The sequence below is a fragment of the Pundamilia nyererei genome, unplaced genomic scaffold (assembly GCF_000239375.1).
Source record: "Pundamilia nyererei isolate P.nyererei 1_Seehausen unplaced genomic scaffold, PunNye1.0 scaffold00204, whole genome shotgun sequence".
In the NCBI taxonomy this organism is placed as follows: Eukaryota; Metazoa; Chordata; class Actinopteri; order Cichliformes; family Cichlidae; genus Pundamilia; species Pundamilia nyererei.
Window position 1 is genome coordinate 307,685 of NW_005187605.1, and position 22,600 is coordinate 330,284.

The 22,600-nt window shown below is 43.7% G+C and overlaps 1 protein-coding gene across 1 annotated transcript in view; it reads left to right on the forward strand.

Annotated features, from left to right (window-relative positions):
• Positions 1–22,600, forward strand: part of mdn1 (midasin AAA ATPase 1) — a 59,821-nt gene that overhangs the window by 30,156 nt on the left and 7,065 nt on the right. The window contains exons 39-89 of the mRNA XM_013914548.1: positions 1,752–1,940; positions 2,527–2,616; positions 2,711–2,974; positions 3,063–3,327; positions 3,465–3,624; positions 3,772–3,888; positions 4,140–4,348; positions 4,434–4,582; positions 5,466–5,665; positions 5,743–5,966; positions 6,150–6,263; positions 6,468–6,597; positions 6,702–6,808; positions 6,886–7,019; positions 7,137–7,303; positions 7,417–7,537; positions 7,667–7,880; positions 8,236–8,476; positions 8,574–8,697; positions 8,908–9,072; positions 9,163–9,377; positions 9,459–9,846; positions 10,173–10,285; positions 10,720–11,392; positions 11,531–11,692; positions 11,907–12,192; positions 12,274–12,512; positions 12,682–12,777; positions 13,469–13,563; positions 13,685–13,809; positions 14,062–14,214; positions 14,402–14,511; positions 14,628–14,701; positions 15,156–15,339; positions 15,424–15,571; positions 16,973–17,119; positions 17,219–17,345; positions 17,747–17,852; positions 17,978–18,093; positions 18,301–18,705; positions 18,793–19,019; positions 19,102–19,239; positions 19,745–19,935; positions 20,121–20,282; positions 20,364–20,498; positions 20,584–20,719; positions 20,823–21,004; positions 21,160–21,291; positions 21,470–21,623; positions 21,838–22,136; positions 22,219–22,374. Of these exons, the coding sequence (XP_013770002.1) occupies positions 1,752–1,940; positions 2,527–2,616; positions 2,711–2,974; positions 3,063–3,327; positions 3,465–3,624; positions 3,772–3,888; positions 4,140–4,348; positions 4,434–4,582; positions 5,466–5,665; positions 5,743–5,966; positions 6,150–6,263; positions 6,468–6,597; positions 6,702–6,808; positions 6,886–7,019; positions 7,137–7,303; positions 7,417–7,537; positions 7,667–7,880; positions 8,236–8,476; positions 8,574–8,697; positions 8,908–9,072; positions 9,163–9,377; positions 9,459–9,846; positions 10,173–10,285; positions 10,720–11,392; positions 11,531–11,692; positions 11,907–12,192; positions 12,274–12,512; positions 12,682–12,777; positions 13,469–13,563; positions 13,685–13,809; positions 14,062–14,214; positions 14,402–14,511; positions 14,628–14,701; positions 15,156–15,339; positions 15,424–15,571; positions 16,973–17,119; positions 17,219–17,345; positions 17,747–17,852; positions 17,978–18,093; positions 18,301–18,705; positions 18,793–19,019; positions 19,102–19,239; positions 19,745–19,935; positions 20,121–20,282; positions 20,364–20,498; positions 20,584–20,719; positions 20,823–21,004; positions 21,160–21,291; positions 21,470–21,623; positions 21,838–22,136; positions 22,219–22,374 (9,258 nt within the window). The remainder of the gene's footprint in view (positions 1–1,751; positions 1,941–2,526; positions 2,617–2,710; positions 2,975–3,062; positions 3,328–3,464; positions 3,625–3,771; positions 3,889–4,139; positions 4,349–4,433; positions 4,583–5,465; positions 5,666–5,742; positions 5,967–6,149; positions 6,264–6,467; positions 6,598–6,701; positions 6,809–6,885; positions 7,020–7,136; positions 7,304–7,416; positions 7,538–7,666; positions 7,881–8,235; positions 8,477–8,573; positions 8,698–8,907; positions 9,073–9,162; positions 9,378–9,458; positions 9,847–10,172; positions 10,286–10,719; positions 11,393–11,530; positions 11,693–11,906; positions 12,193–12,273; positions 12,513–12,681; positions 12,778–13,468; positions 13,564–13,684; positions 13,810–14,061; positions 14,215–14,401; positions 14,512–14,627; positions 14,702–15,155; positions 15,340–15,423; positions 15,572–16,972; positions 17,120–17,218; positions 17,346–17,746; positions 17,853–17,977; positions 18,094–18,300; positions 18,706–18,792; positions 19,020–19,101; positions 19,240–19,744; positions 19,936–20,120; positions 20,283–20,363; positions 20,499–20,583; positions 20,720–20,822; positions 21,005–21,159; positions 21,292–21,469; positions 21,624–21,837; positions 22,137–22,218; positions 22,375–22,600) is intronic.

Here is a 22,600-nt window from a genome sequence, read left to right on the forward strand (position 1 = left end):
AGGACATGGAGTTCATAGGAGACTTGATTTTTCCCAGTATCGACAAGGAAATTGTTATCAAAATGGTCGAATTCAGTAACAGGGTATGCTTTTCTCTTTTCCTTTATTTTGTTGGTTTCTGTTAGGTTTTCCGCACATTTATTATATCTACTTACTTCATTGATGCTAGAACATGGTTGGACTCATTTTGCCTCCAAAACTAGATTCATTTTTGTGTGGCATAGATTTAAAAAGGTGCTGGAAACATTCCTTAGAGTTTCCGGTCCATATTGGTATAATAGCATCACACAGTTGGTTGTTATTTGTCGGTTGCACATCCATGAAGCGAATCTGCCGTTCCCCCACATCCCAAAGATGCTGTATTGGATTGACAGTGTAGCCTATTTGAGCACAGCAAACTCGTTCTCATGGTCAAACAATTAGTTTGTAGTGATTTGAACTTTGCAACTTGATGTGTTACTTTGCTAGAAGCAACCTTTAGAATATGTGTCCACTGTGGACAGAGACGATTGTCTCTTTCATCAACAACAGTCAGGTAGGCTTGGCATGTGAACAATGGTCAGTTGGTACTAAAGCACCCAAAGTGTAGGTCAAGAAATATCTCCATGCTGTTACCCTGCCACCAGCAGGGTGCCATTGATAAGCTAGCATGGATCCATGCTTATATTTTGTCTATGCCAAAATCTATCAGTGCATTTCTTCAGGCTTTAAGGGAAAAGTGGGCTAATTGCTTGCTAAAAGACATGATGACCTAATGAGAGTTTGCTCAAATGAACCTGATCTGTTCTGGTGAAACCAGGATTGCACTGTCTGGCAGTAATTTCCTGTGTGCTTTCTTTTTAGAGGACACCCTGCAGTAAGTGTCACCACATCAATATGTTCCCTCCATCCAGTCCGCTTTACTGAGTGCTCAGGGTTCCAGGCTTGTGTGGAGGTTTACATTTCAACAGAATTATCTAAAGCATACCACCATGAAAACCTAGACAAACTGATCTGCTGAATTCTTTTCTGAATTGGATGTTGTCGTCCAGTTTTGAGAATTTCAAATTCCAAAACCATTTTTGTCTCTGTGAAATATCAAGTCACATAAACAAGCCTCCTGTTATGTTAGAGTTATATGACATGGATCTCTCACAGTGATGAGTGGTAGGTATAATGCATCACCAGACCAGAGAAAACGCCATCCCTGATGGACTGAAAATCACATTTTACACCTTGGTCACCAGGTGCTAGTGTGGGTTGCGTCTTTCAGTTGATTACTCTGCATCATAGCGCCAGGTTGGAAAGCATGTAAAGCTGGTTTTATGGTTCCATAAAGGTAGCGTGTTCACTGTCCACTCCACTCCAGGGGGTGCCCGTCTGCCAGCAGTGAGCTCTATTGCCAGATAGAGGCATTGTCCAAAGTATGGGTCTTCACCAGATGCTTACGTCAACTTGGCAGTGGCTAAACCGCTCACTCCTACATGAGATTGATCCCTTTTAACAACCAAGTAAACTCTTTAAAGAGTGTGCTGTTGCTGGGTCTTGTCATCAATATTTACGCACTGACAGTCCATGGATAGTGCACCCAATTCACATTGGGTGATTCCAGGTCATTTACCATTTATCATTTAACCTCATTATTTAAACTTTGGCTATTTTTAAAGCACAAAAGCATTAATGTATGTGCACTGTATGTAACAAAATATAAAGAAAAGACTAAAGGATACTTTTTTATTTTAATGCATTTTTTTAATGTGTTCTCTCCACAGCTTGTCCAGGAAGTGTGTAAAGACAGACATTGGGGTCAGAGAGGAAGTCCCTGGGAGTTCAACCTGCGTGACTTGTTCCGTTGGTGTCAACTTATGCAGGCTGACCAAGCACCTGGATTTTTTAACCCAGGCCAGCATGTGGCATTGGTGTATGCTGACAGAATGAGAACAGAGTCTGATAAGGCTCAGGTAAACTGTTTTACCAGCTTTTTCATAGCCTGCTAAGTATGTGAATGACGTACAGTTTAAATGCTCTTTCCTTATCACATATGTAGTCAATTTAGAATCGCATATCTTCAGACGAGGAAGAAAACTCCATTGTCATAAGCCAAGTGTACTGAAACTGTAACTTTGGACTTTTCAATCGGTTAAATGTGGTGTTCTACAAGGGTTTGTGTTTAGCCCACTACAAGTTTGAATTTCCTCTTATTGAAATATCTCGATATCCTACGGACCAACAGTTTGACTTCCTATAAGGAGAGAAAAGAACATTAAATCGCAACGAATAACACTATTGGAATACCTCCACTGTGATTTTATCAGAAGCTTAAAACCAAGTTGACTGGCTTGGTGATATTCATGTCAGGAGGGGCTAGGACTGTTCTCCAATATGGCAGGACTTTCACTGCAAAAACCTCTTATCAGAAGCATGTTGGAAACTGTGCTGCTGGTGGCTGAACTGAGTTGTGCACACCTGAGTTATTGGGTACTGGGAGTGAGTTATACTTTAGTTCATGACCAGTGGCAATACTAAACCTCCTCCCGTGCCGTATAGGTGCTGTCTGTGTTCAGGAAGGTGTTTGGGGAGGACTTTGAGCCTTACTGCGGCCCCAGAGAGTTCCACATCACTCCATTCAACCTACAGGTTTGTTGATTTGTCAAAACAATAAAACTTGTTTTGTTTTATTTCATTTCAAATCATAGTTTGCAAATGACCCTCCAATCATTTGCTGTTGCAGGTGGGCTACTCTGTGCTGCATCGCAGTGGTGGAGCCAATGTGGCTCCAGACACACCGCTGTCCATCACACATCAGTGCTTAAGGCCTCTGGAGTCCCTGATGAAGTGTGTGGAGATGGGCTGGATGACCATACTGGTCGGCCCCACAGCAAGTGGAAAGACCAGCCTGGTGAGACTGCTCTCTCTACTGACTGGACATCGCCTCAGAATCATGGCCATGAACAGTGCCATGGACACCACAGAGCTACTGGGAGGCTTTGAGCAGGTGACACTGAGAACTCAGGTCTTTGTTTATAACCTGAAAATAGCAGACCACGTCAACCTGCGGTCTTTCCCTTTTTTCCTCATTGCAGGTGGATATCATGCGCCCGTGGCAGCAAGTTCTGGAGAGTGTAGATTACATAGTTGCCATGGTAATAAGGCGTGGATTGATGTCACTTGATGGTGGCATCCAGGACACAGAGTTCTTGCTGCAGACATGGGGCCTGTTCTGCCATTGGCTGAAGCAGGAAGGACTGCAAAGAACTGGAGGAACAATCAACTCTGAGGCACTGAACAAGCTGGAGGTTATCATCCTCCTGCTGCAGAAACTCAACACCAAGCTCAAAGTGTTCACTGGTAACAACCAATTATTGAGTACAGACAAAATATAAAGGGAAGAGTTTCAAGTGTCTTGTTTTGTTTTGTTTTTTGGTTGTTGTTTTTTTGCTGGTCAAGTATGTAAAATATTATAACATTACATGTATTGTCCTCAGACATGTCTAAGCTTCAGATGGACTTTACGCTGCTGAAGGAGCGTCTGGCTCAGCTGGAGGACGGCTGGACAAACGGAGGTTTTGAGTGGTTGGATGGTATGCTCGTCCAGGCCCTTCAGTCTGGCGACTGGTTGCTTATGGACAACGTCAACTTCTGCAAGTGAGAAATGTTAGCTTATGTGTAACTGTGTTCTCCCTCATCTTAATTTTACTTGTGAAATGTGAAGCAAGAACTGTAGTTGTATAAAAGTCAGCCGTGACACGAACACTATAACCAACTGCACTGATTGTGCATTTATGTAATTAGTGCCTCAGTGCTGGATCGCCTCAATGCTCTGCTGGAGCCTGGTGGATCACTCGTCATCAACGAACGTGGTGTCATAGATGGGAGCACTCCCAAAATCACCCCACACCCCAACTTCAGGTAGTATAAAAAAGTACAACTTTCCCTGGTTTGTTGCATTCACTAATGTCAGTCTGCCCCAGGGCAGCAGTGGCTACAACTGTAGCTTGCCTCCACCAATGAGTGAATGGGTGGATGACTGGGTGTGTAAAGCGCTTTGGGGTCCTTAGGGGGGACTAGTAAAAGCGCTATACAAATACAGGCCATGTACCATTCATCAACAGTTCTTAGATGTGTGTTTTGTGTTTTTGTTTGTTTGTTTTTCTTCCCAGGTTGTTCCTGACCATGGATCCTGTGCACGGGGAGCTCTCCAGAGCTATGAGGAACAGAGGGGTGGAGATTTACATTCCAGGGGAACACGAAGCTGTGTGCTGGGACACACTAGACCTAAAGATTTTGCTTCACACTGCTGGGGTGACCGGGGACTGTGTGTGTGATCTGCTGATTGAAATACATAAGGCCGTTAAATCTGCTATCTGGGGTAAGTGCTAACAGCATAAGAATAAATAAATAAGCCCTCAGTTTGTCTGTAGCAGTTATCAAAGCATTTGGCCTCTGCCTGTTAGACTCCCCAGCCTCATCAGTGGCTTCGCTTCTTCATGCTGCCACTCTGCTGAGCTGCCAGCTACAGAGAGGTGTGGATTTGCCCAGCGCCTTGCAGCATGCCTGTGGGGAGGCCTACTCTTTCTGTCAGCACAATTCTGCCAACCAGAAGGTATTTTTTTGTTATGTTTTTTTTCAAGATATATCTCTCTATCGATCTCTCCATATTGTATAGGAATCCATATCTATCTACCTTTTCTATATGTAGATAGATAGATAGATAGATAGATAGATAGAAGCTCTCCATGCATGTGAAACAAACCATCCTTAAGCTGAGAAAAGAAAAATGCAAAATTGCTACAATATTAGGAGTGGCAAAATCTGCGGTTTGGTACATCCTGAGAAAGAAAGCACTGGTGAACTCCATGGGAGACAACAGTGGTGGATGATCGCAGAATCATTTCCATGGTGAAGAGAAACCCCTTCTCAACAGGCAACAACAACCAAGCAAATGAACAAATACTCTCCAGGAGGTAGACGTATCAATATCCAAGTCTACCCTAAAAGAAGACTGCATGAAAGTAAATACAGAGGGCTCACTGCAGGATACAAGCCACTTGATTGGTCACTAGATTGGACTTTTGCTTTAAAAAAAAAAAGCTGGCATAGTTCTGGAAAAACATTCATTGGACAGATGAAACCAAGATTAACCTCTACCAGAATGATGGAAAGAAAAAAGTATGGAGAAGGTAGAACAGCCCGTATCACATCATCTGTAAAACACGGCAGAGCCAGTGTGACGACTTGGGCATGCATGGCTGCCAGCAACACTGGGAGACTAGTGATTAGAACAAAAGTAGCCCGATGAATTCTGAGGTGTTCAGAGACATACTGTCTGCTCAGATCCAGCTAAATGCAGTCAAGGGTGGACACCACCACCCTTCAACAACCCTGATAGGCCACTGAAAATCAGGGGAAACTCTGGATAACCTGAAATATTTGAAATGGTCAGCCTTCATAAAGGATGAATAAACATGAGTACATTTTCTTCCTAGAAAGCCCAGCAGGTGATTGAGCAGCACTTGAGCATCCTGGACACAGAAGAATGGGGCTGTGGGTTGCTGTGTGCTGGAGTCTGGCCTGACAGCTTCCCCTCTGCCCTCCTCTCTACAGAGGATTCCTGCTTCTCTACTGTTATCAGAGATGGACAGGTCCTCTTATTTTGTCTGAACACACTCAGCCTCCAAGGCAAACGGTAAATCAATTAGTCACGCCAGCTAAATCATACATTTTCTCATTAAAGAAGTGATTACATAAGTTTTATTTCTGCAGGAGCCAGCCTCTGAGTCTGAGTGACCTACAGAGGGTATTGCAGAACAGCGGTGTCCATGAAGGCCTGGTGTTCTCTGAAGCAGTGGGGGGTCTGGAGGATGGAAATGCTCTGAGGCTGATCCCCACGGCAGTGAGACTGCTCACAGAGAGAGCCTCTCACGGAGACTGGATCATGCGCAGCAGCTGGCTGTCACACTTGGGAAAGAGCCACAAATATGCTCCTGGTTTGTTACAGTGCAAACAAACTACACTACACACAACAACCCAAACATTTAGACTACAGCAAAGGTGCTTTATTCTTCGAAACAAAGTTAATGTCAAAAAGTCAAATTAAATTGTTTTGCAAATCGATGGCAGGGCTATTCAGTGCTCCAGATCCCCTGATAATGTGACGTTTACTCTTGCAGATGCCGCGCTGGTCCAGGTGGAAGCAGGAAACAGGGCTTTAAAGGCTGTGTTTGGTAGCAAGCTTGCTGCTAAGGGCAAGTCACTAGCAGAATTACTCCAGCCCCACAGCACAGGTAAACAGTTTTCTTGTTCTGCGGTGAAAGAAAAGTGAAATCTATTCGCACACTGGAATATTGAAGTTTTAATAAAAGTTTTTTGTTTGTTTGTTTTTTAATTTACTGCCTGTTTCTGCTACTAGATGACTTTAGGAAAACTTCAAGAAAACTGAATGTATCTATCAGTAAATGATAACATCTAAACAAATGTTGTGTTGCCAGATGAATACAGGATTTTGGTGGATATGCGGTGGAATAAGCAATACTTGGACATTTTGGCCAACAAGTGCAACTTTGAGGATGAAGAAAGATACACGGAGTTCCTAGAGGCACTAAACGCAGTTGCCAACAGGTGGGACTAATTGTTATCTATTCTCTTAATTCCGAGGCTTATATCAAGTTATGCAGATCTGCTGTGTTAACCAATGGACTGCTAATGAGCGGTTTGTGTGTTAGGATCGTTCTGATGATGGACAGAGAAGAGAGGTCTGTTGTATGCACTTGCGCTGTCAACCTGTCTGGTCCGAATTCTGTACTGCAAATAGCCACAGCCTTCAGTAAAGGTATGCACTCTGGTTTTTATATTAGAATATAATTTAGTGCTTATAAAAGTTAACAAATACCCAAATCCTCCTCACAGGGACTGTGGATATCGGTCACCTGCCACACCCTGTGCTGATGCACCTGCAAACCTTCTTTGAGTTGTGGGGCTACTTCATCCTGCAGGCTGTTCAAACCGGACAACCTTACATCTCAGACCACATTATGTTTGAGGTTAGAACGCTATCTGACTCTTTAATCTACTCTTTTGTCTTTCTTCTTTTATTTAAATAAAACCTTAAAATTTGACAAGAATGATCTCCAACTGCAACACTTTCATTGTGCGTTTAGATTCTGCAGCTGCTACAGTGGCTCGATCGATTCTGGGATGTGTGCAGCACACTGACGCCCGACTCTAAGGGCATCTCTGTGCTGTCTCTGCACTGGCAGTGGGTCCAGAAACACCTCATCCTCCGACTGCCACAGCTTCTCCTGGGAGACGCTGATGTCACGTTTGAGTAAATCCCTTTCTTGCAAATACTTGTATCATTTATACAAGTATTTTGTATTTGTATATGTATTTTTATTTAGTCTGAAGTACTTTCTTCTGAAATTGCTGTTCTAAAAATAGAGGTCACCAGGAGCTGCAGGCCACCTCAACAGCCATCCAGACTGTTCTGTCCACCCCAGTGTCTGTAGCTACAGCTCTGAAGGGCATTCAGAAAACCCTGGGGAAAACTCTTCCTTTTAAGGTCTGGATATAATTCATCAGCTAGGTCTAATAATAAAGTAATATAAAAGCCAGTTTAAGTACCATCTGTCACTCACTCTTTTATATTCTTATATTTATGAGATGAAACTATATCCATCTGTCTTTTCAGCTGGAGTCAGTAGTTAAGTGTGCATCTCAGCTCAGGCTCCTGAGTAAAGCCCTGGATGTGAGTGATCTAAAACTGGACAACAACATGATTCATTCGAAGCAAGAGCTGGTTCGACTTCAGGGTGCTGGACTCGGACTGGACATCAAAGAAAGTCTCCTGGAAGCCTGGGGCCTCATTCTCTTAGCAAACAACCAGTTGGACCCTCAAAAGTCAGGTGAGCTTGAGTTGCAGAAAAGCTTTTGCCATCTGTACAGCCTCCATGTTTCTGGAGCTCCGTTGATGATGGCTTTGTTTCTGTGTGCTTAACTCACGTGCTCGGCTTACTGAATTTACTTTGATCATCTGTGCTGAAACAGGAAAGTTCAGTTGCCATCTCGGAGTTGATCTTCAACTTTATTTTTAGAGTCAGATTTTGTTGAACATGTTTTCTGGAATCTAGAGAGTTGCTTCAAGATTCTCAACTAAATACAATATAAATCTTTTAGAAATACCATTTGGTATTAAAACATTCAGGAGCATGAATGTGAAACATTACATGATGGCATGCTTCCCATATGTCTTCCCATAAGGGGTGATGGAGAGGTTGGTGTCGAGTGTGGAGCAGCAGGAGCGTTGCATGACCTCCAGAGGGCTCTTGGAAGTCTGTTCCATGTCGGAGCATGACGAGTCCACAGACGGAGTCCCTTTGTCCGTAGAGGAGTTGCAGCAGCTCAGCCGCAGGGCCCAGCTCTGGCCCCTGATGGAGGAACTTGCCGTCCTAAATCAGCTACGACTTAGCACAGACTTGCTGCATCTAGCTCTTTCTCCTAGGTAAGGCTCATCTTTGTCGTGTAATCAAAAATAGAAAAGCACCTGTTCTGGATGTTGTTGATGGACTGTATACTGAACTCCTCGTGTTGACCTGCAGTGACCAGGAGGCCGAGGACTGCATACGTCGCGACCTCTCCAGACATCTTCGTTACTGCCTCCAGTCCACCCCGATGAATGTCAGACAGCTGCAGCCACTGTGGTTCCTGCTCAGTAGTGACCGGGTCAGTAGTTATTGTTTGACCACATATAAAATGTTGGTATTCAGCTAAAAGAGTTTGTTACATCACAACTGTTCAACTTATATCTGGTTGAAACATTAAGAACCAATTGCTGAGAACAGTTTTACTCACATTTCTCACACAGGACATTTCATGTCCAGAAGTTTCAAACGAAAATCCCCATTTAAAGCTGAAATATGTGTTATCTTCCAGCCAGCTGAGGAGCTGCCGTTTGTATGGTGTGAGCTTCTGTCGGAGGCTCTAAACTCCCTGTGGACCTGCAGCATAACCTCAAACCCAGAACACTGGCTTAAATGGGACCCTCTACATCCTGAGACCCAGGCGGATCCAAAGCAGCACCAAGGAACAGATAACCTGGTAACATCTATTAATATCTCCAAACTCGCTGTTCCACAAACACTGCTGGTTTTCTGCTTGTTTAATACATTTATGCAATATGGTTTCCAGGGTCCAGCTCTGCTGAGCAAAGCAGTGCGGTCCCATTGCGTACTGGAAGTGCTCAGCTGTAGTAAGACGGGTGGTTCATGGGAACCTTCAGGAGAGGCTTTCCTCTCCCTCTCCAATGTCAGACTTGGGGATTGGAAAGGGAGGATTCAGCAGCTGCAGGATCTTTCTGCTGTGCTCTGGGACAACATGAGCATCCGTGCGCTGGCTGATTTCAGGTATGATGGAACATTAAATGTCCTTAACCAGCAATTTTTATTTTGGGCTTTGCTGATGACAGTTGCATTATCTCTCCTCAGGGGTACTGACTTTAGGCTCCAAGGTGCAGTCCTGCGTCGGCAACTTCAAAGCATGGCTGACGTGCTGCCTCCCACCTTGCAGGAAGGCTACATGGAGAGCTGTGAGAGCCTGGTGGAAGACCCTGACCCTCTTATTGCTGCCCAGGAGATCCAGACGGTCTTTAGAGACTTCCTGCCTCCTAAACTACTCCCTGATGGCCTGGTGGAAGCCTGCCTTACCTGCTTGCAGCAATATGTCCAGAGCAAAGTCCAAGGCTCCAATTCACTGGCTCGCTCTGGAGTGTTCTGGGTCAACATGGGCTTGCTGCAGATCAAAGTGTGGACACCGCAGACCATCTTTGACCCAGCTGTAAAGAGAGCCTACAAACTGAACTATGCTCAGCAGGAGGTCTGTAGTACTCTCCTGACAAAGGTGTAAAGTGTTTGTAACGGAGTCAGTATAAATACACACAACCATTGGCTTCATGTGAATGTAACAGTAGTGTTCACTGTAAGTAATTTTCTTTAAAAAGGTAACCTTTTCTTTTCAGACTGCTTTAGAGGAAAACATGAGGTCTTCTGGTTTGAACAATAAACTCCAAGTTCACTATAAGATCATGTTCAAACATGTTATTTTCTGATGAGGGTTTTTGTTTTTAGAGGATGGAATGTGGTGGGTGAAGAGTACTTTCTACAATAAAACACTCAAAAGTACTCTGTTTTTGTCTGTCGCAGTTGGCTCTGCTTCAGGAAGAATGGAAAGGGCGGAGCCTGTGGTCTCAGCTGATGACCGGAGCAGAACTGGAGGAGAGCAGCACAACTGATGGCTTCCAGCATCCTCGAATCAGGTAAGAGTTGGATGCTGATCTCGCAGCATGTCACGGTTGCATCAAAGTCACAGGGAAAATCAGAACTACTCCCATTCCTCTCTGAAGGTTTTACTGTGGGAATGGAGTTGATATAATTGGTCATTGTGCATTAATTTGATTCTGTTTTTTTTATTTTTTATTTTTTATTCTATCAGCAGTGACGCATTTAGAAATACTAGTAATTCTGTGGGGTTCTCAAACTTTAAGTTGTAGTTAAGCAAATTTAAGGACTCTTGAACCAAATGTTTACTGTGCGTTTGGATGAAACGACAACCAGCCGCTGTTAAGAAGATTAACTTTTAAAAGCAAACAAAAGCTGTCATTTTGAAAGAGTCATTAATACCATCATAAAAGGTCTTTGAGAAGCAATGCAATGAGATTTAGATTATACTGCCTGATGTTTGCTTTACTAGGTATCTATGGATCCGCATGCAGCAGGTGAAGGAGCAGATAGCTGAGCTTTCCAGGAAGCAGGCTTGTCGTCCTCATGAGCCTCAGTATGGTCAGTTGTACCAGGAGCTCCAGCACTACCTGTGCAGCATTGGTCAGACATCAGCCATACAGGACCTGCTGTCCCAGCTGCTCAATACGCTGGAGGGCTCCTCTGCTTCAAAATCCAAGTCAGCAGTCCAGGCCGTCCTGAAGGAGGAGGCTGTTTGGCAGAACTCCCAGCAGCGTTTCTGCCAGAGGTTGGTGGAGGACTATCCCCTTTATCCTGATGTTGTTGGGCCAGTGAGGACGGGTATCCTTCAGCTCCGGTACGGTATGAGGCTGGTAGCCTCCCAGGTGGCTGCCTTGCTAAATCCTGTACCTGGTTTGCCAAGGCTGGTGTCTTGCCTTCTGGCTTTCCCATTCCTGTCCCCGAGCCTGCCGTCGTACCTGGTCCGGGCAGACTTTCTGTGTTCCAGGGTTTGTATGGACACTCTGCGCAGCCTGGTGAAACTTCTGCCCCAGCAGGACACTACATGTGTGATGCCTCAGTCCTGCACTCTGCTACTCAGTGCTCTGCTTTATGTCCAGTGTCACACCTTGTCAACGGGAGAGTTCAGCCACGAGGCACGCAGCATCTTCAGACACATCTGTCAGGTCAGGATTTTAAGACTTTTCACTGGGAGAGATGTCATCCTAATGACTTTAAATAAATATAAATAGTTTTCTGTTCCAAACTGTTAAATCCTGCAAAATCTGCTCTTCCTTTGCTCCTTCTATTGTAATTCTTTACAGGCTTTGGTGAATGAGTGGGATGAGCGAGAGAGGCGAAGGAAAGAGCATGAAGAAATGGAGGCCAGTCTTTACCGCAGCCGTAGCCGACTGCACGGCTCAGGACTGACTGAGGATGAACAGGAGGAGCGAGACTTCAGACGACAGTTTCCTCAGTTCAACAAGGTACTGCAGTACAGCTGTTGTACAGCAAATAATGACCCATCAATTCTCTGATTATCCGATCCTAACGTTAACCATCATATCTCATATTGGATCATATGGTGACGATCTAGTACAATCATTTTTATTTTTTAAGGCCAAATGAAATAAAAGCTGTTTGCATGTGGAAAGCATAAATATCCACTTGACGCTCAATTTCTGTCGATATTGAATCCAGGACTTTGCAGACATCGTGTCTGAGCCAAGTTTAGAAGGAGCAGCTGGCACAAGTCTAGAAGGGCTCGAAGACAAAACCCACGAAGAGTCTTTTGAGATGAAGGCGTTCTCTCCCGCTACCCTGAATACAGTGATCCAGGTTCATCAGCGCCTGTGTCTGGGATATGCTCAATCGCTTTGGTACAAGAGCACAGCACCAGCCAATCACAGTAAAGAACACATCAAAGCCCTGCTTTCGTCTTATCAGATTGCTTCTCCAGTGATGTCACACTTCTATCACCTCATTGGTTAGTAACTTTGCCTGTATGCATCCTTTTCTTGTAACAAAGTTCCAGTGTACTTGTATAAACCTCTGTTTCCCCCTTCAGACTCTGACCTGGACCAGCAGCTGACAGGCAGTGAACTGCTGCTCTCTGCCATCCTCCAGAACACTGTGCAGGGCTCTGGTGGTGGCGAGGGTCTGGCCATCACCCCTGACGGACCCTATGACTTCTACCAGCACCCTAACATGAGCGAGGCCTCTCTCTGTCTCCCTGTGTTGGAACAGTTGAGTGTGGCAGTGAAGCAGAGACTAGAGGACTGGCCTGGACACCCTGCCCTCGAACAGGTAAGTTTGCCATAAGTGGTTTCGATACAGCATTTTTGCATAATTGTGATTCAAATAAATACATATTCATTAATTCAGCTTTCACAGGGACAGTGTAAAGAATCCCAACAGTTACACTTTGTTCTGTTTTTCTGACATATATTCCTGTTTGTGTATGTGGTGTTTTCAGCTGAATGTGGTGATGGAGAGAATCAAGGCTTTCAATCTGGCCAGCCCGGTGGCTAAGTTTCTGAACGGCCTAGAGATCCTGCTCAGCAAAGCACAGGTGACTTCTGTCAGGAAGAGATCTCCTGAATCACGCACCCTCAGTACCAAGAAGTGTTGATTTTCTGTAAAAGAAATGAGTGACAGTGTGCCTCATGCACAAATCTCTGTGTAAACTCATGCATGAGTCTGTTACTGAGTCTGTTTGTCGAAATATGTTCGTGCATCACATTTCATGAGTCATTAAAAGATGAAACTTTGACGGGTTATTGTCGTCACTGCAGGCAGTGTGGACAACAACTCGAGAATGAGGCAACGTAGGAGTTTGAAATTGATACCACGTGTATTTACAAAAACTCTTGGACGAGTTCAAATCTCAGTGACCTAAAAATCTTGTGAACAAGGCGACACAGTATTTTGAAGTTGATGCCATAGGTGTGTGTATATGTGTATATATATTCATATTGCAGTGAATTTCCTATTATAACTGCTCTTTGTCACCCACCATTTTTTTTTTCATTATTTTTCTTATGGTCTGATGACCTTTCATTTTTACCCCTCTGTCTGTCGGCACATTTCATTTGTAACGTTACACAGTCACTCCTTTTTTTTGTAAACATATAGCAATAATTTTGCTACGTACTTTAGTAAACGAGGCCCATCAATAGCAGACATCGGGTCATCCACATGAGCCTATTGTACAGGGCTCATCTATTTCTGTTTTCTTTGATTTTCCTTGCTCCCCTCATTAGGACTGGGAGAATAACGCCAGCCGTTCAGTGTCTCTGCGGAAGGAACTGGAACCCGTCACACAGCTCATTATTCAGTGGCGCAAGCTGGAGCTCAGGTAAGACAAAGATGAATAAATCCATTCACTTGTTACTTTTTGGATATAAACCAATCACTAACTAGCTCATAAATTAAGCACTGTGATAAGGAGCTTTTTAACTCTGGTTTTTGTGTTGTAGTTGTTGGTCGCGCAGTCTTGACAATGCAATGAAGCGTCACACAGAGAAGTCCACCAAACACTGGTTCTCTGTCTACCAGCTGCTGGAGCGATACCTAGAGGAACAGAGGACGGAGACTTGTACAGGTACGAGCTAACAAATCCGTGCGTGCTGACTCAGTGTGGTGGTCTTATGAAAGGTGTTAATTAATTAAAATATCAGATTAAAGGTGTAAATTTTATCAGCTGAAGGGAAGCGAGGATCTATCTGCTTCTGTCTGTATTTCTGTGAGATGCAAACTGCAGAAAATACTGTTGCATTTAACTTCAAACTTTCAAATTTAAAGCACAAGAAAATAAAGGATGCCAAGAGATATTTATTATTGTCTTCCTCTCCAGCTGAAGGGGTAGAACACCTTTCCCTGTCTTCAGTGTCCTCCACCCTTCAGGCCTTTCTGGAGGGCTCCACCCTGGGGGAGTTCCACACTCGTCTGAACATGTTGCTCACATTCCACTGCCACCTCCTGCTGGTCCCCCCGCAGTCCGGGCAAGGTCAGCCATCACTGCTGTTTCCTGTACACTACACATTCAGACCTGCTTACTAGACCAGCACTGAAACGGCCTTTTGCTGAAATTTTGAAATCACACATTTCACATCACCGTGGACTTTGTTTTTATCTCAGGTGCCATTTAACATGTGCTTGAGTTTATTCTGACACAGTACTGCTTGCTTTTACAGAGCCTTTGTCCAGTCTTCTCTGGAACCTGTACAAATACTACAATCAGTTTTCTCAAGGCATTCAAACCAAAATTACTCAACACAGGCAGACCATTGAAAAGGACCTCAAGGTATATCCTTATAAATCTCATCAAACTCTTAACACTTATTCAAACTTGCCTCTGAATCTCTGAACTTCACTGCAAAGTTTTCTGTCATTGTCTTACATATGAATTTGTATTCTTAGGACTTTGTCAAGATCTGCAAATGGAATGATGTCAATTTTTGGTCCATCAAACAGTCAGTGGAGAAGACCCATCGGTATGTGGCCGGCATTTGTTTCACAGTTAGCTTCCAGGTTCAGGTGTCTAGTTTCAGTTTCATTTTTACTGTTTAAATAATGGCTTCCAAGAAGTTGGAAGGTTCAGTATTCCAGTAGACACAACAATGTGAATTGATTCGTGTGGACATCCTAAATCAGTATGAACAAGAGTCGCCTCATCTGGCTGTTAAGCAGTGTTAACTAGATTAATAAAACTAAACACATTTGATACATATTTTTATTACAGTTTATTAAGTTTTTTTTTTTTAAGTGCAAATGTTAGTGGGGTCTTTTTTACTTGGTTGACTAAAATGTTTGTTGCACCAGATTTTACTTTTAGTTTTAGTTGACCACAATGATCTTGACCTGTAGCAAGTCAAGATAGTTGAGCCTCAGCCAAGTGAAACGATATATAAATGACTGCTTTAATGGTAATCGCCTTATGATTTTCAGTACACTCTTCAAGTTTATCAAGCAGTTTGAAGAGGCTTTGAATGGTCCGAGTATTCCTGCTCTGGTGGAGCAGGGAAGCGGCGCGAGCTTGGACAGTGTGGACGCTAACCCACAGGAAATGCCCATCCACAGAGTTCACCAGTTGCTAAAGAGCACCCTGCCTTTAAAGTGCAGGATTCTACAGGTACAGATCTCACAGAACACACAGTGTCTTTAATTTTCTCTTTCAACATTTTTTTAATCACTGAACTATGTTTTTATATTTTAGACTGATGGAGAAGAAGAAGAAGGGTTCAAAGCTTCTTCTCTACAAATATCTCTGCCTGTACTGTCCAGGAAGATGAAGAAGATGTGCATCCAGCTGCTGAAGAAAAACCCTGTCCCTGAGCTGGCTGAAGACTTGGACTGCTTCACTGGTGAGAAAGCTACTGCTGGACAGTTAAAATCACAGTTGAAATAATTCAGTTATGTTGTTGGACTCGACACCATCCTGTGACTGTCCTGACATTGGAGTATAGATTACTGAAGCCTACTACTGCAGGCTACAACTGCAGTCATGTAAGCACTCTATGAAGTCCTTTGAAAAACAAAAAGTACATCTAATTGGATAAATTGTGGAAACACCTTAAGCAGCAAGAACCTTGACGAGTAGCCGTTTTCAGTTGGACTACTATTCTCTCAAAATGTTGTGGAGGAATTTTGGTGCAGTTCATCAAGGTTGGTGGGTTTATTTATGCACAGTTGTCTTAAGGATTGAAGTCTGGATTTTAACTAAACCAACAACCACCAGAATCATTATTCTGTAGATTGGTGCTGTGCTTGGAGTCACTGTTTTGTTGCATGGCTCAGATACATTTAGTTTTCACCAACTTTGCAGAGATGAGCCGTGCTTACATATTATTTCTTCCAAGCAACTTATACGATTCCCTTCTTGTTGTGGTTTTTTTTGTTTTATTTGTTTTATTATTATTGTTTGTTTTGTTTTGGGGTTTTTGTAGGCTCTTTTATACTCTAATAGTGTCTTCATTTCATTGTCCTTCCCTTGTCTGGCAACCCCCCAACCTTCCGATTAGTACATTAGCTCTGCGTTCTGAGTTGCAGTCACCACATTGACCTCGGGATCTTAGGATGTTGTTTTCTGGGAAAAATATGACATTGTGTTAACATACACCTGAATATTCTTGTAAATGCCTGAGTGCTTCACATGCTCCATATTTTTGTTTTGTTACACACTTATTCCAAAATGGATTAAATTCATTATTGATCTCCAAAATTCAGTACACAATACTTCATAATGACAAAGTGTGGAAAAGATTAGCTTGAAATTAGTGAGGATAAAAGATACCTCAGGCAGCAGAAGAGGAGCAGTCAGGAACCATCATAAAGGTCAGGCTTCAGCACCGCACGCACCACCATTAGAACAGAAAGGCTAGAATGAACTTTTGTTTAAAAAAATAAATTAAAAAACGTCTAAAAAACATTGATTGGACAGATGAAACCAAGATTAACCTCTACTAGAATGATGGCAAGAAAAATGTATGGAGAAGGCATGGAGCAGCTCATGATCCAAAGCACACCACATCATCTGTAAAACATGGCAGAGACAGTGTGATGGCTTGGACGTGCATGGCTGCCAGTGACACTGGAACACTAGTGTTTATTGATGATGTGACAGAAGAAGCCAAACAAATGCTGAGGTGTTCAGACATACTGTCTGCTCAAATCCAGCTAAATGGACTGTGTGTGTGAACCTTTATTTATGTATACTGTAAATGTAAAAAACATAAATAAATCTTTATAAATATTTTTTCTTTCAGGCGAGGTCATCAGCAACTTGCGGGACCTGCAGAGCCTCACAATAAACACATCAGCAGATAAAGACAAGCAGAAAGCTGAGATAAAGCACATCCTACAGCAGAAACAGAGGGCATTGTCTGACCTGTTCAAGATGCTCACAGAAATAGGTCGGTTCCCCACACTGACTTACATTCTCAATTAACTTCTATACTTTTTTTTTTTTTATAAATAGAATTAATTTTTTTTCTGTATGATTGGCTTTTAAGGTCTGTCGTACCGCAAAGGCCTAATATGGAACAGGACAGCATATGCAGAGAAGGCTCTGTACATGCAGCCGCTGGAGATGACGACCGCTCTCTCAGCTGTCAAGACTCAGGAGAATGCAGAGAGCATGTAATTAGAACTTATTTACAGAGGCCTTGTTCTGAATCAGTGCCTCGTGCGCTGCATGAGGGTTAATCTTTCTGTCATGCAACAGTGCTTTTATTTTGAAGTTCGTAAAACAAACACAGAAGTAAGCCACAATATTAATGTAGATTTTAATATTTCAGTAGTTACCTCAACATTAAACGAATTACACTCCAACACTCAAGAACAGATGTAATCGTGAAGTGTGTGGATGCATTCTATCAAACAAGCAACACATGTAGCTAGCTATTGCTTTACAGAACAGATGGCCAGTGACATACTGCACAATGAAGAGCTTCAAAGGCCAACTACAGCGTCGCCTGTAATTGTGTGGACATGCTCTGGTTTTGCAGTGAGACACTGTTTTCTCTTTTTTCCTATTGTAGGTTGTTTGCTGAGTTGCTGACAGCATGGGACGGCTGTCAGAAGTACTTCTATCAGTCTTGGGCCAGGAACACTGCCCTGCAGACTGCTTTGCAGCACGCTGCTAAGGTGCGACATGCACAACTTACACTTGTACCTATGAACTAGATGAAAATCAAGCATCACAATGAGGAACTTAAAGTTTAGCATGTGTTATCTTCATTGTGATGCATGTGTGTCAATGTTTGCTGTAGGAGCTGGGTCTGGGGAATGTAGAGCGATGCAGGGGTTTTTCGTCTCACCTCTTCAAGCTGCTCCTCAAACAGAGGCGACGGCTGGCCAAACTCATTGAACAATGGGTCCATCTCAGGTCAGTACGCTAGTATAACATTATATGTCAAAGTGTAGGTTTGCTTTTAGAAGTAAAGGCTGCTGTGGCACAGGTGCATCACAGGCTATTCAGTCAGAACATCATTACTATTTCTTTTTAGATTTATGTTTTATATCAAACTAAAAAAATAAGATGTTGCCATGGAAACTTTGCAGCATCTAACTTAATTGTTATCACGTCACCCAGGAGGCTAACTGACAATGTCCAGGGCATCAAGGCCCACCTACAAAGCCAGAGTGAGGAGCCAGGCTGCACCCTCCCACCCCAAGCCTCTCTCCAGGACTGGGTGAAGAGGGGCCAAGCGCTCGCAGCCCAGTGTAATACCCTTTTGCAGCAGCTGGCCTGGTTGCTGCACTGCTGCCCCGAAGACCTTCAGAAGGAGGAGGTGAGCAGCTGCAAGCAGCACACCCTGAGGTGTCCATCCCCACTGGCAGCGCAGCGACAACCCCCTGGCTGCTTGATGAGGAGGGGTGACGCTGCATGGTGCCAACTACATCAGCGTGTCACTACAATGCTGGAGCAGACGCAGAGCCTGAAGGTGGAGCTGGACTGTGCGGCACAGCCAATCTCTGATGGTGTTCTTCATACATGGTAAGACATTATTGTCTGGTGTTTTTCAAGTCTAACATTACAGCAACAAATACAAAACGGTTGCAACAGCACTGCTGTTTCCCACAGGAACTACTTTACCGAATGCTGTTCGGCCTTCAACCGTCTGGGAGCTATAGGGGCTCAGATGCCCATTGTGGAGCAGATCTTCACCTCAGATGTGTGTGTCGGCACTCCAGACAACCAACCAGCTGTAATCCAGAGTCTCCAGTATGTGAGAGGACAGGTGGAGGCCACCGTCACAGAATTCACCACGTGGAGGATTCATGTGCTCTCCCTGGGACACGATGACACAGGTCAAAGCACTGAGCAGCTGCACGAATAACTAAGTGTTTCAGATGGGTCAGCAGTTCATGTTTTATTTTATTTCCCTTACAGATCACCAGCAAACCTTCTGTACGGAGTTCTCTGCTGAGCTTGAAGCAAACATCAACACATTGTTGTGTTCTGTCCAGACACTCGTGAAGAAACGGGAGAGAGTACAACAAAGGGAGCAGCATGGAGACACCAAAAGAGGTCAGAAGGTTGCATTCAAACCAGCAGTGGTAACCTAGGACCTGTTAAAATGTTGGATTGGGAGTCAGAAAGCATTATATTAGTTTAGTGCTTGACCCTAAAAGTAATGGGGTGCCTAACTGGATACTTACTGTAGATGTCATTAATCTTGGCCTCGTGTGATATAATAGTCGAGCAATGTGAGAATGAATTCAAATTTGTTTATATTTGTTTTTAAATGTATTTTTAATGGACACTTGCTGGAATAATATAAACATGTTTATGCACATTTTTCAATATTAGAGCCCCGACTTGTGTTCAAGAGAGTGAGGTGGAGATGAGGGAGGAGAGAGCAGTGGTGGATGGGGCAGTTATTCTAAGTGGTTTTAATTTATCCTGAGAATAAAAGCCTTAGTAGGTCTTACAACCATGCCATTGGCATATGGCTGTTTCCAGCCAGTTCAAGTGTATATACAGTGTTCATAATGCAATGATGGTTACCTCTTCCGTTTATGTATTATCTCAGAGGGTGCCAAAGAGGACAAGGAGGAGCCTCTGGAGGACCTGCTAAAGCCTGGTCACCTGACTCGCCTGCTGGAGGAGGAACTGGAGGCTGAGGTGGAGGCTCTGCGTGTGGGAGATGTTAGTACTGGGCTGGAGAGGCTTCTGTGCCACCTAAAGACACAAAGGGACTCCTCTCAGCCGCCACACTTCCAGGTACCAAGAACATCTGGAACTGTTCAGAGATGTGCTTTCAAAGTATAAGTTCATTATAGGTTAAATGAATTAAATATTAACCTGTGAATGGAAGTCTGAGTGCACTCAAATCTGTTTAGGTGCAATGAAAGGGCTTTTTTGTCTTCAGAATCTCTTCACCTTAACATGTTTCTGCTGACTTTTAGGAGGTAAACAGGGCATGCAGGATGCTGGTTCGTCTGGAGCCTCTACTAGGAATTTACTCTGACCTTGTATGCTACTACCTGGCTGTGTCACTGGGAGCACATAGAAGCACAGGCAAACTTCTGTCTGTACTGGCCAGCATCTTCACTGAACTCGCTCAGAAGGTACTCACATGGTCCTATTTAAGAAATAATAATGCCATCAGTGTAATTTTAACTAAGCAGTTGATGTGGTGTCCCCTTCAGGGTTTCTGCCTGCCTCAGGAGCTTATGGCTGGAGATGGAGAAGGAGCAGAACAGTTTCACGATTATGAAGGTGGTGGTATAGGAGAGGGAAAGGGCACGAAAGATGTCAGCGACAAGATCGAGAATGAAGATCAGGTGATGAAAATACTGGCATCTAAGTAGTGTGAACTGTATGACTGTTTACTTTGACTCAAGTCTTCCTGCCCTTTGCTTCCTTTAGCTGGAGGACACCTTCAAGGACGGGGAAGAAAAGACTGAACAGCATGAGAAAGAGGATATTAAGTCAGAAGACAATGCCGTTGAGATGTCAGAGGACTTTGATGGCCAGATGTGCGACGCTGATGAGAAAGAACCAGGTCACTTAAGCTGGATAGCAGAGGAATCCCAAGCTGGTTCGATACAAGATAATTGGTAACCATGACTGAATTTTTTCTCTGCATTTCTTTGCTTAATTTGAAGGTGACGACGAGGAATCAGATAAAGAGGACGACGAAGAACTGGACAAAAAAATGGGTGACCTGGGTGAAGGCCAGACAGATACACTGGATGAAAAAATGTGGGGAGATGATGATGATGATGATGATGAGGGGGAGGAGGAAGGAAGTGACAAGGAGGAGGAGTCTGGTCAGGGCATGGATCAGGTATCTCCACAACATTAACACAATTTAAAAAGTACATATGACAGAGCAGTTTGCATCCAATCTTAAACCTTCATTTATATAAAGCAGCCACCAGAAAGCTTTAGTTAAAGTTTTCTCTGTGTAACATCATGAATGGTCATATGTTTTTTTTTCAGGGTGAGTCTGAGTTGGTTGCCAAAGATGACAACCTGGATGCAGCAGACCCCAAAAAAGATCACAAGAACCAGGATGAAGACCAACAGATGGACGAAGAGGAGAAAGACATGATCAATGAACAAGGAGATGAGGTTTTTCTTCTCACCTAACTCCCATGATTTCCATTTTAATACGTGTCAAAAGTAAAATCGGTAATAGACAACAAACAGTCGTTAGGGCTTTGAACTGCAAATGTCAGTGTGAGCGAAGAACAGGATTTGCATGGATGGACAAGTGTGTCATGCTCTGTGTTTCTGTTATTTGTCCCAGAGAGAGTTTGATGAAAATGAAGTAGACCCATACCACGGTCAACAAGACAAGAGACCTGAGCCCGAGGCCATGGATCTGCCTGAGGAACTCGATCTGGACCAGGGTGACAAGGATGGAGATGATAATGATGATGGAGATGAGGGTGAAGGTGAAGGTGAAGCCTGCTGCTTAAATTATAGCTTTACTAACACAGTCGAGAAACACGCATGCTTTATTATCAGTGATGTCTTATGTGATGCTCAATTTTGGCTTTAGACTGGGTCATTGTAAGCAAGTAAGTGTAGGAAGTGTATTTGTAAAGAGCTTTTCACAGATATAAAAGTCACAAATTGCTGAAAATGAATGATTCAATTTTTTTCCTTTTTCAGAGGAAAATCCATTTAACATCGATGACAGAGGGATGGAAGCAGATCAGGATGAGGAGGAGGATGGTGAGAAAGATGGAGGAGAAAACGAGCAAGGAGCAGAGGAGCTAGACAAGGACCAAAATGGAGAAGAAAACAATGGGGAGCCTGAAACTGCAGAGGAGAAGGAGGGAGGAGAGGAAGCAGAAAAGGATGATTCGGCTGATAAAGATGAAGAAGAGAAGGACGAGGAAAGGGAGCGGGAGTCAGGAAGAGACGAGGACACTAAGACTTCATCAAATGAAAAAGGGCATGAACCAAAGGTGTGCATGTTTAAAAATAAGTACACCAATGCATGGCGTGAGCAACGGTATTGACTGATGTGACCTTTTTTTGCGTATATAGGAGGAGGAGGAAGGTGGTGGTGAAGATGAGGAGCTGCCCGAGTGCGCTGAGAGGAAATGGCACGACACCGACGGTCAGACAGGAGAGGACAACATTCAAAGCGACACTGCTGTGGAGCTGGCAGGAGAAGCATCGGAGAGAGACGAGGCCAAAGAGGTAACATTCAAATCTATACTGTGCTCCAGATACTCTGTGTGGGCTCGAAGTGACTCTGATTGATTATGAAGTGATTCACAGCGGAGTCTCCCGTGATCAGGAGCATATTTGATGGCCGCATATGTGACTGAATATCCTGATGCCTAGCCTATGTGAATTGTGAGTTAAATGACAGAGCGCTTTGTGTGTGACAGTTCTGAATGTGTACTTTTTTCCTTCAATACAC